At 46.5% G+C, this 19,536-nt stretch overlaps 1 protein-coding gene across 2 annotated transcripts in view; it reads left to right on the forward strand.

Annotated features, from left to right (window-relative positions):
- The first annotated feature begins 312 nt into the window (after positions 1 to 312).
- Positions 313 to 19,536, forward strand: part of MLLT1 (MLLT1 super elongation complex subunit) — a 32,583-nt gene continuing 13,359 nt past the window's right edge. Inside the window, exons 1-6 of one of the 2 annotated variants that reach the window (XM_032092657.1) lie at positions 313 to 477; positions 4,059 to 4,239; positions 7,099 to 7,181; positions 15,899 to 16,042; positions 17,566 to 17,691; positions 18,920 to 19,465. In XM_032092657.1, the coding sequence (XP_031948548.1) occupies positions 466 to 477; positions 4,059 to 4,239; positions 7,099 to 7,181; positions 15,899 to 16,042; positions 17,566 to 17,691; positions 18,920 to 19,465 (1,092 nt within the window). In that variant the 5' untranslated portion in view covers positions 313 to 465. The remainder of the gene's footprint in view (positions 478 to 4,058; positions 4,240 to 7,098; positions 7,182 to 15,898; positions 16,043 to 17,565; positions 17,692 to 18,919; positions 19,466 to 19,536) is intronic. The other variant, XM_032092658.1, reaches the window with a different exon arrangement.

The raw sequence follows: 19,536 nt of genomic DNA on the forward strand, positions 1-19,536 counted from the left end.
GGGGCGGCCGGACCCCCCTCCCGCCCCCCGCCTGACCCACAGCGCTGACCCCGCCCACAGCCCCGCCCACTCAGCAGCCTGCCCGTCGCTCATTGGTGGAAGCGCCCGTCCATCACAGGGCGGAGGGCGAGGCCCCGCCCCGCGGCGTGCGGCGCGCGGGCATTGGCGGCGCGCGGGGGCCGCTGTGGCGCTGAGGCGGTTTCCGGTTCCGCGGGGCGGGCGCGGGGCTGGCGCTGCCTGTGAGTGACACACAATGAGGCGGGCGGCGGGGCCGTGAGGGGCCGCGACCGAGCAGGCGGCGGCCGAGGCGGTGGGGAGGGGGGTGGGGGGGACGGACAGAGCGGCTTCGCTCGTGGACAGAGCGGGGGAAGAGATTCTCTCCCCCCCGCCCCGCCGACCGGGCAGCGAAACCGCCGCGGCGGCGGGAGCGAGCGAGCGGGGCCCGCGGCGCTGCTGTGCCCAGCCATGGACAATCAGGTGAGGGGAGCGGCCGCGCCGCGCTGCCGGAGGGGTGGGGCGGTGCCGCCCCCCCCTCCAGAAAGGGGGGCACGTAGGGGAGGGACCCCCTGGGAGGGGGCTCTAAAGGGGGGGGGGGTCCCTGTCCTCGGGAAGGGGGGGCCGGGGGGCATCGCCCCCCTTTGGGGGGGCATATCCCGTCCTTACATTCTCTTTGGGGGGACACACCTCCTCCATACACCTCGTTTGGGGTATACATGTCCTCCCCATTCCCTCTAAGGGGCACATCTCCTCCCCATGCCATTTGGGGGGGGCATACCTCCTCCCCAGCCCCTTTTGGGGGGCACACCTCCTCGTCAGTCCCATTTGGGGGGCACACCTCCGCCTTCCCACACCCTGTTGCGGGGGCACGTCTCCAATCCCATTTGGGCGGTACACGTCCTCCTCACACCCCTTTGTGGGGGCACACCTCCTCCCTACACTCCCCACTTCGGGGGCATGTCTCCTCCTCACACCCTTTCGGGGGTGGCACATCCCCTCAATCCAATTTGGGGGGTCACATCTCCTCCCCACCCCCCCATTTGGGGAGGGTGCACGCCTTCTCCCCACTCCCCTTTTGGGGGACACATACTCTTAATCCCATTTGGGGGGCATACCTCCTCCTTGCCGCACCTTTTGTGTGGGCACATCTCCTCCCCAATCCCATTTGGGGGAGGCACACCTCCTCCGCACCCCCCGTTTGGGGGACACATCTCCTCCCCATACCCCTTTGAGGGGGTACATCATCTCCCCAATCCCATTTGGGGGGGGCACATCACACCCCTCATTTGATGGGCACACCTCCTTCCCACCCCTCATTTTGGGGTTATACCTCCTTCCTAATCCCATTGAGGGGGGACACCTCTCCCCACCCTTTTGGGGGGGGGGATCTTAGCCCTGTCTCCTCCGTGGGCGGCCGCTGCAGCCTCGCCCGCGGCGGGGGGTGTGAGCAGCATTTCCCGCAAATTCCTGCCTGGGATTATTGCCGGGGAGGGAGGTGCCGGCGGGGTGACCCCCCCCTCGAGGCGTGCCGGAAAGGGTTAATGCCACCGGGAAGGGTTAATGCCACCGGGAGAGTCCCTGCCGGCCCGGGGGGGTTCCAGGATGGATTCGGGAAGTTTACCTGAGGTGATGGGGATGAGGAGCCTTTTGTGTGCGGGGAGCGGGTAACAGGTACCTCTCGGGCTGGGGTTTGGGAACGAGCCCCGCTATCCCGGATAATCACCCGGAGGAGCGGGAATGGGAGCTGCTGATGGCTTTCAGGCAATTAGCACATCAAACAAAAACCAGAGCAGCCTTCAGAATGTTTATTGAGAAGTTGAAAGCAGGCTCCTTTGTATTATTACAAATTGTTTGAATAGGATCCTGATTTCCCTTTGTTGAGAGACACGCTTGGAAAAAAAAGGAAAAACCCTCCATTTTCAGCGGAGCAACTTTGGATGCTGGTTATGTTGGGAGATCTTATTTTCAAATGTGTTTCAACTTCTGGCTTAATTCACAGCGATTGTTAATTGGAGCGGGGTGTGAGGAGTGCAGCAAGTACAACTTTCACTCTCAGTTAAACAGTTCTCTTTTATGTTTAATTTCGGTCTCTTCCACACAGCCCCATCTGGTTCTCAGCTCCCATTTCTCAGCCGTTTCAACTCGGAAAGGCAGATTTTGTAGCCTGACAGTCATTTGCACTTCTCAGGAGAGGGGTAGTAACTGGCAACAGTAGCAGGATTTAAAGGGTAATTATGGAATCGATAACGTGAGGCTGCGGCACAGACTGGCTCAGGGGATGTGAACACTGTGGGAAGCATCCCAGATAAAGCAGGCCTGCAGGCACACTCCAATGTGAGCTTAGGATTTCGGCAGGCTGGCTCCACATAATGCTTTTGCAGCGTTGGAGGGATTGCTGTGCTCGGAGTGAAGCACACCTTGCCTTTCTTCTCAGCCCTTAATGCGACATGAAAGAACAGCCGGCCCTGGGCCTTGCTTCTTAGCGCAGGAGCGAGGTGGAGCTGGTGGAGATAAGCCTTAAGAACAGGAAAAAATGGCTTGCCAAGAGAACTTGCAGAGGAAGGTATCCCAAAGAAATGCTGTAGCAATAATGGTGGAGGAATTAATTAGATGAGCTTGTCCCCGAGCTGTAGGATTGATGCGTTGGGTGGCTGAAGGTATTTTGCTGTAAAGATTTAAACTGCCTGAAAGAGTGTGTTAAGGCTTATGGTTGAAATTGGAACTGGACTGCAATTTGGGAGGTCAGGCTTTGATGCCTGGTGCTCTGCAGACCTCCTGTGAGAGCTTTTTACAAAGACAAGAAGGCTGAGATGGAGTCACTTGTGCTTTTTCAGCAAGTATTCACTGTGCTCTGGAAAAAACTCAGGTTAGAGAGATGCAAAATATTTTTTGAGCATTAATTGTGATCACACTCCTTGCTGCAGTTTGTCAGGGGGGAAAATAAGGGTGATACTTTCCCTAAACATTTGTCTGGAGCTCGGGAAGCTTTCTCTTTCCCTGCTCATTGTCTGACGTGCCCTTGGTTTGGCTCCAGGTCAGCATGTAATATAGGTAATGACGAATAATGCTGCCTCTCCCAATGGCAGTTGGGACTTGCTAGGAAGAGCAAGCCTGAAGTGAAGAATGAGGTAGGGACTAAAACCAACCCCTTTTTCTATGAGCCTTCTGGTGCTGAAACTGGATTTTGGTAGGTTTAGTTTGGAATCACTGCTGCTGCTCTGATTTTTGTAACAAATGTGCACAAAAGTAATGTACCTTGAGTGTTATTCTCTGTCTACAAATGTGGCCCTAAGATTTCCTTGATTTATCTTGTGTCTGAATCCCATTTGCCTTTTCCCTGTTACATCTGTTTAATTCATTTCCTTTCTCCTGGCTGTGAAGTCTGCAACACTACGTGGATTTTCACCATTAATTTCATTTGGTTTTTAAGGCACTTAATGGGATTTTTGTGCTTTGAGCCAGACATGGAGTACACCTTCTCTGTTACTCAGTGATGAGAGTAGGATTCAGGAGTGCAAATCAGAATTAGGTCAGTTTAGTATTGGACATTGTACAGGCAGATATGTTAACCTGGTCTTTGAAAGTGTGATAATAAAATATATTTAGAACCATACAGGAAACATAATTTTCTTCTGGTGAGTGATATATTCTAGAGAATATAATAAACCACCAATTCATGAACTGATTTTTCCTGTTTCAAGATGAGTTTTCTGTCAGTGCTGTGAATTCTGTAAGCTGTGAACATCAAGTTCTGTCTCTGACACTTTCTAGAAATAAAGATTCCTCAATTAGGACTTTGCTGACAATTTAACTGATAAGTGAGGCAGAGAAACCGATCCCTCTTCTAGAGCTGCTTTCTCTGCAATGTTACTATTAGGAGGAAAATAGATATGATACGGTGCTGGGAGCTATTTTTGTGCCACCTTTGCCAGTGGTAACACCGCTCTGCAGTCTGAGGCTGATCCCTCCATGGGAGCTCTTGTGTTCCCTGGTGGATCTAGCACCTTCCAGCAAGGTTTTGTGCTGTCTCTGCTTACGGTCCCACCTCTGTCCCCACACAGTGCACGGTGCAAGTGAAGCTGGAGCTGGGGCACCGAGCCCAGCTGCGCAAGAAGCCGACCACGGAAGGGTTCACCCATGACTGGATGGTGTTTGTGCGGGGCCCGGAGCAGTGCGACATCCAGCACTTCGTGGAGCGCGTCGTCTTCCGGCTGCATGAGAGCTTCCCAAAACCCAAGCGAGGTCAGAGGGGTTGGGGATGTTTTATCTCTATGAAAGAGCGTTTTGCAAGTCGAGGTTGTGTTGAACTGTCACTTTTCTGTGAAATATCTCCTTAAAGAGGAGCGAAATGTCCATTGCGTGTACTCCAGCTTTAACCTTTCCCCACTGTGTTTGAGGAAGGTCAGGGAGAATGGGACCTTTCTTCTGCTGAAAGGGCAGGAGGTGAGCTGCTTTCTCCTCTTATTTAAGCATTAGTATGGGCAGGTTCTCAAGACACAAGTGACAGCAGAAGATAATTCATGTCACAGAATGGGAAAGATGGGTTTGATTTGTTAGAATTCACCAGCAAAAGCTGGAAGCACATGAGAGATGCTCTAATACTGGGCTCAGATATGTACTGGGTATGTAGAGTTTTGCAGATTCTTGCAATTTCTGGTCTCAGGTGCCAGTTCAGGTAGCTTTAACCCAGCAGAAATCAATGCTGCCAAGGGGTGATGGTGTCTTTGCTGTACATTCCCCCTGCAAGCCCTGTGCAGTCATTGTGGTTGGGGAGAGTATGGATGTTACATAGTGTTATTTTCTGACTTTGTTTTCTGACTATGTAGCAAAATTCTTGGCAAAGGGCAGCAGGAGCTCATGAGGTTGAGGAGCAGGAATTGCCCTTTTCAGGGGCAGTGCAGTTACGTCTGTGTAAGATTGCGTAACTGAAGCTGCAAGCATTAGTGGTTTAAGAAATACAAGCTGCCTGTGAGAACTGTTGTAATGTGCATTCTTGGAAATACTGCTTTGGAAGCAGGACACTCAGGATGTCTTAGGACAAACTGTGACTTTGGGTATTTGTGGGAGTCCACGGTGGAAAGGAACTCAGAGGTGCTCAGCATTCACAAGGATGTGACTCTGGTCTGTGTGTTGATAATGTGTCCTTCAAACTGGTCTGCTAAAACTGATGTCTGATAAGCAGGTGCAGTACTGAGCTGAAAGCTGATTTATAGAATAAAAATGCAATCTGTGGGTTACAGTTCTTGTCTTCTGATGCATTACAAACAACTGTGTTGGGATAGTACACAGAATCCTGGAATGGTTTGGGTTGGAAGGGCCCTTAAAGCCCATCCAGTGCCACCCCTGCCATGGGCAGGGACACCTCCCACTGTCCCAGGCTGCTCCAAGCCCTGTCCTACCTGACCTTGGACACTTCCAGGGATCCAGGGGCAGCCCCAGCTGCTCTGGGCACCCTGTGCCAGGGCCTGCCCACCCTCCCAGGGAGCAATTCCTTCCCAATATCCCATCTAGCCCTGCCCCCTGTCAGTATAGAACCATGGCCTTTGCTCGGTCAGTTGCTGTATCATCTGCCTTTACAGAGGTATTTTTTCCCAGTCCCTGGTTTTTCCATGCTTCCTTGAGCTTGCTCCTAATGCCAGTGTGCCTTTGACCAAGGCGTGTCTGGGTTGTACATAAATACTGTGGCAAATGCCTCCTATTCCTAGGTTTGTTTGAAGGGTTTCTTCAGATGATCCCCTCTTGGAGCAGATCCTGGTGCTGAAGGTGGGCTTGTGCTGCTGGCAGATTGCTCTTGGAGCTCTTGGAATTTGTCAGTATAGAGTGGCAGAGGAACAAAGGCTGCTTGGCAGATAGGCTTAAGATTCCTGCTGCCATATTGGCACTGCTCTTTGGTTTGGGATTTTTCCCTCTAAATGACAGGGTTCTTATATGAAATTCAAGTTAAAGCAAGTCTAGAGGTTTTTGTTATTTTTAGTTATGCCCTTTTTTCACAGTTGAATTTGGAGTGCTGCTTTCCAGCACCTTAATGATGGTAGAAGTGCTTAGAGCTGGGTGGGGATAATACAGCTACATTAAAGGAAAATAATTTGTGTGCTTTTAGGTTTGATGTACTGTTTCCTAATCATATTAATTACTTGGAATTCTTAAGAGAAACTCAAAAGATTTGCGCTGAATTCCTCTAATTACCTAATTGACTTTATTTACATATATTGTAGTGCATAAATTATATGCAAGTGCATCCGGTTCCTGAGAGGGAGAATATCTGTGTGGGTCTCATGTTTCTCCTGGCAGCTGCTGTGTGCTGCTACGTCATGGCCAAATAAAAGATCCTGGAATCCTTCAAGTTGGATATCCTGGAATAGATAATAGGAAGGATTCAGGAGCATGAAGCTGCACCAGGTAGCGGGACAGGGGGAACTGAGGCAGGGACATGCAGATTAATTTCTGAGAAGCAATTAACTTTTCTAATTGCTGTTTCTGCAGTAAGCAGCTCTGACCTTAGCAGCAAACTGGTTCACCTTCCTCCTCGTGTTTCCTTGTGTGTGAAATAAATAGCAGTGCTCACCTGCCCTTCAGGTTTGTTCACCTCTGGGGGAAGCAGCAGCCAGGAGTGTGGCCGTTACCCAATTAGGAGCATTGAGGAGTGCAGGGGAGTATTTCAAGGCAAAAATAATCACTTGCTTGTGTGTGGTAGTGTTTTGATTCACAAATATGAGCATCAAAGTAAACTTTACCTTTCTGTGCTGTTCCACCTTTTGGGCCTTGGCCTTTCCTTGCCAGGCACTTGGAACTGGCAGTTTGCGTTGTTGTGGGACTGCCCAGGAATGTAATTGTATCTCACTGCACGGGAGGGAAGGATCTCAGTTAGACTCGGGCCTGGAGTGTTTTATGTTTCCGTTCCATGGGAGGAGCTAAGAACAGATTTCATGTTATTAACTGAGCCTGTGGCCACCATCTTACTCTGTGTGGGCTTTTCCACAAAGGTCAGTATTTTAACTGTGCCCTGAATCGACAGAGGCCCAGTTCTCCTCTTGCATCTCCTTTTTGGCTCAGAGAAAGTTGTGCTGAATTGCAAGTTCACATTTATTTGTTCTCTTTCAGTGTGCAAGGAGCCCCCCTACAAGGTGGAGGAGTCTGGCTACGCTGGCTTCATTATGCCCATTGAAGTGCACTTCAAAAATAAGGTAGAATCTGATTTCTGGTCGTCTAATTGTTTTGAGCTGTGCCAGAGCCTGAAACTGCCTGACAGAAAGACTCTTAAATTATGTGACTGGTTTATGTGTGTGTTTTTTATTAGTCTAATAAATAGAATTTAACTGGGAGTTGGAAGCTCCTGCCAGACTTCAAAAGAAAGCTTTTGGCAGAAATGGAATTGCATAGAGAGGTGATAGCAGGACAGTGGATGGCCCTGGAGATTCTGAGCAGAGATTGTACCACTTGTAGCTTCTTTAACATGGAGGATATTAAAACAACTTAAAATATTTTATGTGCTTATGGAAGTAAATAAACATAAAACACTGGTATTATAAAGATTTGTAAACACTGTGTTGGTTGTCAATATATTAAAAAATCTACTTTTAAATTTGCAAGCTTATTACATTTAACTATATAGGTATGAAATTTTTAGAAGCCCAAGACAAACATTTGCATGTGTAGCACAAGTATTTAGAGCTGTGTTAAAGATATCCTTGTTCTAAACTCGGTGCTCTTCCAGAATGAAAACACTAAATATTTTAAGTCTTAAGATGCACTGCCAGCAAGTATATGAAAGTTAAAATTTGGGATTTATTGCTTGCTTTAAGTCTACCACAGAGGTCACATGCTGTAGGTTATGAAAACAGGGAATTGGGCACTTGTGTTCATATTACCTCAGTTTCAGTTAAATTGTTTTGTTAAACATGAATAATGGATGTTTCTGGGTTTGATTACTGCTTAAATAATAAAATAAAAACGAATGTTTTGCTTATGATCCCTAAGAGGGAACCGAGGTAAACTAAGCTAAAAATGTTGAGCCACATCCCTGTGCTCTCCCACCCCCTCAGCTCTCCAATGACAAGCCTTTACCCCAGGTGTGTTGACAGCAGACCACATGTAACAGCCTGATTCTATTTAGTTTCCCATCCTCCTTTCCCTGTCCCTCCCACAAACATCTGTCTGCTGTTTCCTTCTGTCCCCACTCCAGCTCAGGATGCTCTCCTGGCAGTGTCATTTTGTGAATAATTAGCATTTTGGGTTGGGTTTTTGGCCTACCACATTGCTCTGACCCCACTTTATGGGTCAGAGGAACAAGCCAGATAATGGGACTGAGCCACAGAAGACAGCCTGCACTCCTAAACCTGGGAATGTTTTGCCCACAAGTTGTTTTTTGGGTGGGTAGGGTAAGCCAGAAGGCTGGGAAGTGGAATGGCAGTCAGGGGCTGGGGAGGTGAATGTTGTTGATGAAAGCAATTTTTTTGGCAAACACTGAGAACTACGACTTGAGTGGAACAAAAACCTCAAAAGCTTGAAAGTAGCTCTACTTCTGGTGGCTTTTCTGAGGTTTTAGATGGGAATCAGAAAACTCTCCAGCTGCACTAAATGTTCCTTAAGTCAGGTTCGAAGTCCTTTACACTCCTGACCAAAAAATGTGAACTTCTCCACGCTGATTCCTTAGAAGTGGAACCTCTAATGCCTGGGAGGGGTGAGCTGTGTTTTAGTTCGGCCTTTTCCATTTATTTTCGCTTCCTTTCTTCACCCAGCCTTTCCCCACACTTCCCTTTTCCCTGCAGCTCTCCAATGGTTTGTCTTTCACAAATCCTCAGGTCTCCCTCATTTCTGTGTGTCTTTTTGTAGGTGCTCATGTTTGCTTTGACTGCCATCTGCATTCCTGTGGCTTTTTTTTTGCCTCTGTCCCTCATATTCCCACGTTCCTCACGGAATATGGAGCTGGCAGCTTTTCTGACTAGAACTTGGTTTCACACCCACTGGGGTCATCACTTCTCATTGTTTCTCTACGCACGTGACTGCAGAGTTGTTCCCCAGCACTGAGCAGAGAGGTGGCTTTTATAAATAAGGGAAATAGGTGGGCTCTGTTCTCCCTGGAAACAATGGAAGGAGCTGTTAATTTAGGAGAAGGCTCTTTGTTTCTGACATTTTGGTCTTCAGAAACATGACAAATAAATAGGAGAACAGGTTGAGTTGCAAACTTGTTTTCAAATCTACAGATCTTCAAAATTTTTGTTTTTGCCCTGTTTTTTAGCTGCATGTTTTCTGGAGAAGTTCTTTTCCATTTTTAAGCTGATTAACAAATTGCTAATTTAGGACTTTCAGGCAGCACCTCTCATTATTTAATTGGGGCAAGGGGTGGTTGAGGGAAAAGGTGACAGGTTCCGTCTTCCAGCACATCACTGGAACAAAGGCATTTTCTCGGATTCAACCATGAACTAATTTAGGATTGCAGGGAGCTCAGAAGCTGTTGCTGAGGGGGTGAGCAGGGACAGGACCTCAGGGAACGGCTGGAGCTGGGTCAGGGCTGGGCATGGAGCTCAGGGAAAGGTTCTTCCCCCCGAGGCTGCTGGGCACTGCCCAGGCTCCCCAGGGAATGGGCCCGGCCCCGAGGCTGCCAGAGCTGCAGGAGCGTTTGGACAGCGCTCTCAGGGATGCCCAGGCTGGGGTTGTTGAGGTGTCTGTGCAGGGCCAGGGGCTGCACTGATGATCCCTGAGGGTCCCTTCCACCTCAGGATATTCTGGGATTCTGTGTGAAGAGTTGGGCTCCTCTATCCATCACTGCCCAGTGATGATGCCATCTGCGAGTTTTAAGAGCAATGATTGTTTTCAGTAAGTGGAGTTGAAGGAAATGTAAGAGGTAAATACTTCTACAAAGATAGAAATGCAAAGACTGGGATATAGTGAAAATTAAAAAGGTAGGGAAAGAGGAGGACGAATGGCAAAGGTTTAGAATGGCAAAGGCCTGTGTTCTCCTGAATTAAAGAATATGATGTTAAAACACCAAATAAATCAAAGTCTTCATTGCTTCAACACCATGTTTTCACTCTGATCTGTTTAAACCTGTTGACACTGGTGGGGATCAGCTGGTGTGTGTGCAGCAGATATTGTGAATTGATTACAGCATTTGGGGCTCATCCTTGAGTAATTCTCTTCAAGTAGATGTTATGGATTGATTCTGGGATTGGGGTGAAAAGGCTCTTTGGAGGTGACTGGGCAGGAGGAGTTGAATGGGTTTTGTGGCCATATGTTCCTCACATTCTGACACATTTTTGTTGATGTATGTCCTCAGCTGAAACCAGACTTGCAGAGGCTTTGGGATTTGTTTATCAATGCATGTTTAGCTTTGTGAAGGTGAGAAGAGAAAGGATTTAAAGAGGGAGTGAGCCAGTCTGTGGAGATTGATCTTTGCCATGGTTGGCTGAAATGGGTTTTATTTCCATAGTTTAAGCCTCCTTTCTTAGCTATTTCCTTTCCCTGTTCTGATTTGTTCCTGGGATGACAAATCCTGGCTGTCAGAGCCCGTGTGCTCTTTGCTTTGGCTAAAGAAATACCAACCTGTGCTCTGGGAAGGAGCAGCTTTACTAAGAATGGTTTTAATGAACTTCATCAGGGATTTTTTAAGCAGCTTGGCATAAAATTGCCCATTGACTTTGTGTTGGAGGACTCCGTTTTTTATCATTGTTGTGTGTTTGGAGCAGCAGACTCGGTGCTCTTGGTGCCTTTTTGTCAGACAGGGAAGCGTCAGCAGAGTGTGAAAAAGGTCTAAGAGCCTGTTCTTATTCTCCATCAACATCGCTGGTCTGTGTTTGTCCTTCCTGTGCTGCAATCCAGCTCCTCCATGAGTAGGTGCTTTCTCAGGGCTGGAATTTGAATTGCAGAATATGAATTGTGAATATTGCAGTGAGCCTGGGCAGTCTGGGGCTCTGAGCAGCCACAGGACTCGCAGTCTCCTTTAACACTGGCAGAGCCTTTGCTGCTGTAACTGATCCTGAAAAACAAATGGCAGGGGCTCAGCAGGTTGATTGATAAAGCTTTTGAAAGTCGAGTTGGCTAATGACAGCAGATCATTTGGACTGGAAATGTTAGTGTGCTATTTTTGTTTTGAAATCCTTTGTGTTCCTGTAACGAGGGCTGCTGTGAGTGGCTTCTGGTGCTCAAATCGATACAAACCGGGTACAACAAATGCGTTGCTGTTTTTCTCCTGCTCTTCCCCTTCCCTCTCCCCCTCAATTTCAACAGTCTGGAGGCTTTTTTTTTTTTCATTGTTGTCTCCAAATAAATCTCTTCTAGTGGTACACGTTGTAATCTGGAGGCTGTAATACAGGTCTGGCTTTGGTATTCATTCCCTGTGACATTTTTTGCATCCTAATCAAATTAGATCAATCCTCCCCACAAAGCTAAAGGTCTAGTAGATTTTCATGTTATTCTGATATAAGGCAGATGATATTAATGCAACATGGATAAGATGTTGTATTAAAGTCTCTTTAAAGATGCTACCTCCTAATTTTAGTGCTGGAGATAAAAGCCTTCCAGGATTTACATAATGGATACATGGAACTTGGGCTTTTCCTATTAGTGAGAAGGAGATAAGCAAAGAAAGCAGAGAAATCTGTTTGATTTTTCCAGTGAGGTTCAAAAGAAAAATACGCATATTTTACCCCTTCTGCAACCTTTGTAGGTGTGATAGAGAAAACAAATAGAGAAATATTGGAAAAGGGAAAAATTATTTGTGCATCAAAGTAGGGACTCAGTGGAGACGTTGTAGGTGGGCTGCACGTATGGCAGGGGAGGTGAAACGAGATCAGCTACAACTGGTGTCAGGACTGTGCCATCAGGAAGGGATTGGCCTGGGAAATCCTCCTAGGGAAGGTTGAAGAGCCTGTGTTTGCATGAGACATTTGATTTTACTGGAATTGCCATTTGGGGCAGGATGTGCACAGGTTTGAGAGGAGGAGTAGCTTTAACCTGTTGGTGTTTACTCAGTGTTGCTGAAAGTTGTGGAAGGAGGAGTAAAACTTGTCCTTTTGTCTGCCCTTTAAGGGAAGCAATTTAGGTCTGTCCTGTACCATCTTCCCTCCCAAACATGCAGCAATTCCTTTTGTCCTGCTGCTGATGTCTGGTGAATCTTTTCTTTTACCTTTTTCTGTCAGAAATTAGGATGGATTATCAATTTACCCATTCCTTTATCTGAGCAGGGCCAAAACCCCTGGGCTTTGTGTGTTTGAGTAGCCATTCAGTGTGGCACATAGGCACCTCGAGATGCTGAAAATACATGTAAATACTTTTATATATATATATATTTGCAGTGTGTGGCAAGGATGTGTTTGCAGCTTTATCAGCCATGCCAGCTTCATATAATGTATTTGTAAGAGTTGGTAGATTATTAAGTGCTTGTCTTGGAGTAGTGAGTAGATAAAGAGATATATTTACACTCATCTGTGTTATTTATACTCATATATTTATTGTACTTGAGATATATACATATATATATATATATATAAATATATTAGGAAAACCTAATTTTCAAACAAAGTAATAAGCTTCTGATGGAGCAAAGTCCTAAATGCTTAATCCTGGAGAATCTTCCAAAAGATAAGGGTGGTTCATGGATTCCTGAGTGGAACATAAGGCTGTTTATTTCAAAATGTGAATATTGGGCTATTGCTTTTCCAATGCCCTGTCTGGAAGCAGCTCCAGGACCAGTCAGACGGGTTGTACCAGCCTGGAAAGGGGTTTCATTTCTCCAGACGTTCCGGATAAATGCCTCTGTCAGGCTGGATCTATGGCAAAAGGGAAGTGGTGTTAGATGTTATAGTTATTGAATAACCATGAGCCTGCTTCCTTGGTGTGCTAGATTTTTGTAGATAATTTTGTTTTATGGCTTTCTAAAAGTGATTTATGAGCTTTATGCGCACGCTACCAGTGAAATTCTTTTGATTTGTGTTAAGTGGCAAAGGGCACACCCTGCCTTTAAAAACAAGACAAGGAAATTTTAACAAAAGACTTTGAAAAATTCCTCCTCTTACGAAAAGTGCCAAAAGAACTTTAACCCATTAGTTCAGAACTCAAAGGAAAAATAAAGCAGCTTCAGAGCTCGTAACAGCGCAGTGGCAGTGGCAGGCGGTGCAGACAGGAAGCAGTAAAAATAAAACCTAATGTACCCAGCTCAGGAGATTGGAGGTGGAATAGGGGGATTCACGGGATGAAGGGAAGTTTACAGCAGCTGCAAATAAAAGCCCTGGCTTTGTGGTGCTCACTTGTAGTTTACTTCTCTGGCATCCTGGGATTTAAGGGGCAGATGTAAAGTGAGGTTCTGAAGTGCCTTGCTGAGACATCCCTGCACCAGCTTAACCATTTCATGGCCAAATGCACCACTGAATTTGAATCTGAACAATTCATATCTACCAGTTAGAAATGGACATGATCCATCTTTTTTAAAGCTTTTCTTGGAAGTAGGGCCCTTTAGAAAATCTTACAGTCTTGGGAGCAGCAAAATACCCACAGAAACGGTCTTCCCTGGTCAGTTTTACTGATTGACATCAAGGAATATCAGAAGGTGGAGTTATCTAAGAGCAAAGCCTGGATTGTGTGTGTAGTTGCTACTGAAGCGGGAGTACATGAAGGATGTTGTAGGATTGTCTGGACCAAAGTTTGTAGGGTGAGAAAGACCCTACACGGGGTTGCAGCTGCCAGCAGCAGGATGTATGGATCCCAACATATTGAGAGAGGCTTTGAAGTGTGGCACTGTGGATTCAGCCTGGCTTTCCATTTAAAGTTAGAGGATGGGTAGGTCTGGGTCAATTGAGGGAGATTTTCCTTGGGTTTCTACCCCCCTTCTCCCCCTTGATGGTTGTTTGGGGGAAGAACCTTTTAGGGAGGACCGGATGGATTAAGCTTTGGAGTGGCCTGAGCTGTAATCATTAGCTGGGCAGTGAGGGCAGTAAAGGAAAGAATGTTTATTTGCAGCTTTTTGCTTTGAGACTTTTGTGGTGGTTCTTTTAGGAGTGCTGTAATTTCAACTATTCACTGGGGGGGAGGTGGGGGGCTCCTTATGGCCTGGGGGATACAAAGGAGATTTTAATGATCAGGGCACTCTGCTGGGGCTCATTCCCAGGGCAGTTGTGATCTCTGAGCTGGAGTAATATCACATTAAAAACTGCTTTAATTCTACAAAAATTCAACTGAGACATGATGAACATTTTGATGCTTGTGAGGCTGTATTAAAAATGGGATACCCAAGGTGAGAGGGAGCAGGATCTGCTGCCTCTCTCCTGCTCAGAAAGCAAATGGGCAAATGACAAAGCAGAGCTGGTAATGGGATGGCAAAACAGCTCCTGACCAAAGCCTGCGCTTGCTGATGGAGCCAAGATTATTTACTCTGTTGTAAACCAGGGAAAGCATTTTAGAAGCCATTATTAGGCCACATTTGGATTTCTATTCATCCTTCATTTCAGTTTATTAGACTTTGAGGGACCCTGTGCAGCTGCTGTTTGAACTACAGCGAGCGCACACGCAGAGCTCGCTAATGATTCTGTTAATGAGAACGGGCATGGAAAAGAGGCAAATGACAGGGCAGTGTACTTTGCAAGGATTTTTCTTTTTCCTCCCATCTATCTGTTTTAGTAGACTCCTTTGAGGAGCATGTGGATTATTCAGGACTTTCCCAAAAGAGGGTCTGAAGACCTGGTGTTGGCAGCACGTTAATCTGAGACTCTTCTCTGTGTCTATTGATGCCTACCCCTGTTTGGGGGTGAGGATCCAAGACCTCGACTCCCACATGAGCTCAGGGTACTGACTTTGATGTAAACCAGGTGTAGCTACCACCCTTTATGTTATTAGAGGTGTAGTTTGTCCAAGGAATAGCCTCTGGAGCAAACAGCAGGAACCAGGGTGGTCTGAAGCCGTTTCAGCCTATTTTCAGCAAACCTAATGGCTGAGGCTGGGAGCCTGCAGCGCCTGTTCCCATCCAACAATGCCACTGCACCAGGAAATGGAGCTGCTGGATGGGAATTCTGGAAAAGACTGCTGTGCAGCTGCTCGGTGCTGCGCAGGGAATGAGGCATGTGGGATGCATTCATGGAAATACGCAGGGCACCGCCGGCCTCGCTGGGCCTCCCAGCAGAGTCTCTCTTGCCACATTGAATTTCCAGCTTGGAAATGCAAAATGCAAGGAACACCAGGCGGTGTCCTGTCGATATTTGTAATACACACGAAGTGTATTTGCAGTTTTGGTGGGGGGGGGAAAAAGGGGGGATTTCTTCCATTCTGTGCTGCAAACGCAGCAGGTGGAACAGAAGCAGTGAGGCGCAGATGATCCCCCCACCATGCATACAAACTCTGGATTGCTTGGGTGAAAGTGCCCTTGGAAAGTTCAAAAGCCTGGGATATCTTCCCATTCAGTCCCTGCAATATGCATATTGAAAAGGATTTTGCAAACCAAGCCATCCTTTTCCCATTGCGTTTAATCTTTTCTCAGTGCCTGCAGAGATCCTGGGAGTTCAGAAGTTGTTCCTTCTCTAAAAAAGGATTATGCCTTTCTTAATATTGATACTTAGAGTTTGCTTCCCAAAGGAGATAGGATCTGAATTTTGGTGAAAACAGAGTAGTGCATAAAGCTTGTGAATCTGGTTTTCTGGGGAGCCTTGAGCAGCTTTAAACAGACTTACTTTCATTCAAAATCTGTGTCCATACATTGCTTTTGCATGAGAAGCCTCATGCCTGAGTTCCTGATGAACAATGTTAACTTCAGGCACAAATAGTTTAATTTCCAGCTCTCTGATCTCATGGTGAAAAACTCCCATGAGTGCAACACTTAGTGGTTTATTTGGGATTTTCAGGAGTGACTGTTCGGATCGCCAGACTTAGTGTGTTTGCCAAGCTTCTTCCAGTTTCCCAAAGCCTTTCTTGTTTTTAGGAGGAGCCCAAAAAGGTTTGTTTCACATACGACCTGTTCCTAAATCTGGAGGGGAATCCACCTGTGAACCACCTGCGTTGTGAGAAGCTGACTTTCAACAACCCCACCAAGGAATTCAGGCGCAAACTCATCAGGGCTGGAGGGGTAAGTGCCCAATTTGGGATCCTAAAAGGAGTGAGCTCGTTTTGCTCTGAGGTTTCTTTTAGCCTAGCAGGCTTCAAGCAGTTTTCTTCATTCATTTAAAAGATGAGCCAGCCAGTTTTGACTCGTGGTTACAGGACTGCAGCACCTGTAGCAGAACAAACCTGCTGGTGGTGTGTGATTGGTGACACTTCATTTGTCAATTTAAATTGTGAGCATTAATATCAAAGCACTGAACCCCACTGGAAAATGAGATCTGCAGTGGATGTTGCAGGCTGCGGTTACCTGTGACCTTCCTGGTGCCAGGAGCAGAAGAGCTCAAGGAAAGCGAGCAGCTTCCAAAATATTCCCTATTAATTTTTTTTAGCTTATTAATTTTTTGTAGGTAGTGCTTCCTGGTCAATAAATGACCTCTAAACTTGGCATCAGCTACTTGTGGCTTCACCAATAAAAAATTAATGAAAAATTGGTCAATATAGAGTGAAAACAGGTGTGGGGGTTGAAAAATAGATATTCTCTAGAAGGCCCAGTAAAGTATGGGTTGCTGCAGTAGCTGAGCTCTTCCATCTGGGAAGGCAATAAGTAGTGATAGACTCTAGGATTATTCTCAAATAACTGCAGGATCTGGGCAAATCAGTCCAAGCCACAAAGGGCTAGAAGTTTTTAATGAGCCAGAGGATGTCAAGGCCAGGTTGGACGGGGCTTGGAGCAACCTGGAATAGTGGGAGGTGTCCCTGCCCATGGCAGGGGGTGGAATAAGATGAGCTTTGAGGTCCCTTTCAATCCAAATCGCTTCATGATTCCTGTTCCTCGTTGTGCCAGGGCTTTCCTGTATTGGGCACACAGAGGAAGGTGCTCATTTCAGCCCTAGGATGGCTGGAACATCATCTGCTCTCTAGGATTTTCACAGTATGTTATTTGAGTCCTTGTGTACTGAGGTGTTTCAGCTGTTAATCACTTTTGATGCCCTTTCTCTGGTGGCACTTTTCCACAGAATTATCCTGACAATGCAGGGGAGGTAAGAAGGGAATTGTTCCATGCAGCTCAGTGCTTGGTGTTAGGATTTTGTGAAGGGAGAGACCCAAGCCTTGTTTTTTTCCTTTTTCCCCTGAAAGAGTGAATTCAGCTTCTCCTAAACAGAGAAAGTCTTGCTCATTCCTTCCAGATTTATCTCCCTAGCCTTTTTCAGGGGAAGAGCATTTGCAGCAGAACACACAGTTCTTGTCCAGAGCTTTATTGCCTGACTGTGCTCAGAATATTGGCATTCCCTTTGGGAAAGACACTCGATATTGCATTGCTGCCTTTCAGTTTTTGTGGGTTTAATATTCTGTATTTGAGGAGCTGCCTTGAAACTGAGCATTCTATAGACAATATCTTTTTATGGCCTTTAAGCAGGAGAGGAAAAAACATTGAAAAGATGAATAATAGTGTGTTAATTGAGCAAGTGGCTTAACATAATCATGTGTTAATAGTTAATAGTCCGTGAGATTTTGCTCAGACATAATTTCCCTCCTCTTTATTCGCAGGTAATGGTGATGCCAGAAGGAGCAGAGACTGTTTCGAGGCCAAGTCCCGATTATCCGATGCTGCCCACGATACCTCTCTCTGCCTTCTCTGATCCCAAGAAGACCAAACCCTCCCATGGGTCAAAGGTCAGTGCAGCACACTTTTGGGTCAGCCCGAGGTGAAGGAGTCTTTCAGGCCAGGCTGCTGAGAGCTTGTTCAGCAGCTGTTCCTGGCTGCTGCTAATTCTGAACCTCCTTGTACTCTGCAGTTCAGTAGTTAATGGTCTGGAACTTCCCAGCCTTTAGGAGGCTTTTTTATGATCTGATAGACTTCTCTCCAGGGAAGTTTTGAAAAGAAAATTAAATGTGCAAGACTGGGAATTTTTGGCGAATTGTGTCTTCCTTAAAGGTGGATGAAATCCTCTCTGATTGTTCTGGTTGTGTCCTCGATGCTGAGGATGGATTCTGTGGCTCTCTCACTGTCTGCCATGCCACACTCTGAGTCCCTGCACCTCTTGGCATGAAGGCTGAGTGGAAAGTCAGCCCTTCCTCTGTCCTCAGGGCAGTGCTGGAGAGAACATCAAATATGCTTCACTTGGTCAAACTGGTGCTTTCCAGATTTGATGTTTGCATCCAGCAGTAGCCAGTTCTTGAGACTTCCAAAGAACCTCACGTTCGTTATTTTTTCCCTTATGTACTGAAGCTATTTTTGTATAGTCCTACATGGGAGAAACGATCCCCAAGCACTGTGTTTTGGAGCAGATTACATGCATTTTATCAGCCTGAACAGTCAGAGGTATTAACAACAATTCATTTTCCAGTGTAATTCAATTCTGATACCGTGTTCTTCAGGGCTCTAAACACTCTGGCACTTCAGTTATGCCTTCTGATGTTATGAAACAGAGTGAAGATGACTTTACCTGTTAGTGGCTGATTTCATTTTGGTCAGGAATTAAGCATTGGAAAACACAGGAAACAGCAGAGAAATAAAGGGCTCTGAGATGAGCTCTGGTGAAAATTGCCAGTTGCTAAAGAGACAACGTTCTCCTGCTTCCATTCCTCCAGGATGCCCTCAGAGGTGCATCTCTGTTTGCATTCAGATTAAACCTGAATTAAACGTCTCTAGATGTTTCTAGACCTTTGACAGACCCTGGAAAGGAGCAGGAACATGTTTCATCCTTTCCTAATGTTGAAGTGCCCACGGTCAGTTTGTGTCCACCAGCTTGAGGGAAGTGTGGATGTTTACCTGGGCACGTGGGGGTGGATTTCTGCATGAAACAAACCTTGCCATGGGATTTATGAGGATGTGTTTTATCATTCTGTGTGGAGCTGCAGTTTCATACCCAGCTTGTATGTTTCTGTTGCTGAATTTTAGGATGCAAACAAGGAAAGCAGCAAAGCATCCAAGCCACATAAAGTAACCAAGGAGCACAGGGAGAGGCCCAGGAAAGACTCTGAGAGCAAAAACTCCTCCAAAGACCTTGAGAGAGAACAGAACAAGCCTTTGAAGGACTCCTCCAGAAAACCAACTGAGAACAAACTACCTAAGGAGGAGAAGGCACCTCCAAAAGCTGCTTTCAAGGAACCAAAACTGGCCGTGAAGGAGACCAAACTGGAGAACACCTCTCCGAAGGGGGGGCCACAGCCGGAGTTAAAGTCTTCCAGCAAGAGGCCCTCCAATGTGGAGTCACCAAAGCCTAGTGCCAAAAAACAAAAAAAGAGTAGCTCCAAAGGGGTAAAGAATATCCTGGGGACATCTCCCAGAACCTCGTCTTCCTCATATCCAGAGAAGAAACAAACCAAGGAGAAGATGAATGCCAAAGTGGAAAAGGTGAAATCTGAGAGCGAGGCCAAGGAGATCAAAAAGCCCATGGAAATGGAGGAGTCAAACTCAGAGGATGAAACTTCTTTCAAGTCAGAGGTGAGTAGGGATTTATCCTTTACCACAATTTGGAAGGATGATGTTAAATCCCTGCCTGAAAAAGATGTTAA

Source organism: Corvus moneduloides, chromosome 28 (genome assembly GCF_009650955.1).
Source record: "Corvus moneduloides isolate bCorMon1 chromosome 28, bCorMon1.pri, whole genome shotgun sequence".
In the NCBI taxonomy this organism is placed as follows: domain Eukaryota; kingdom Metazoa; phylum Chordata; class Aves; order Passeriformes; family Corvidae; genus Corvus; species Corvus moneduloides.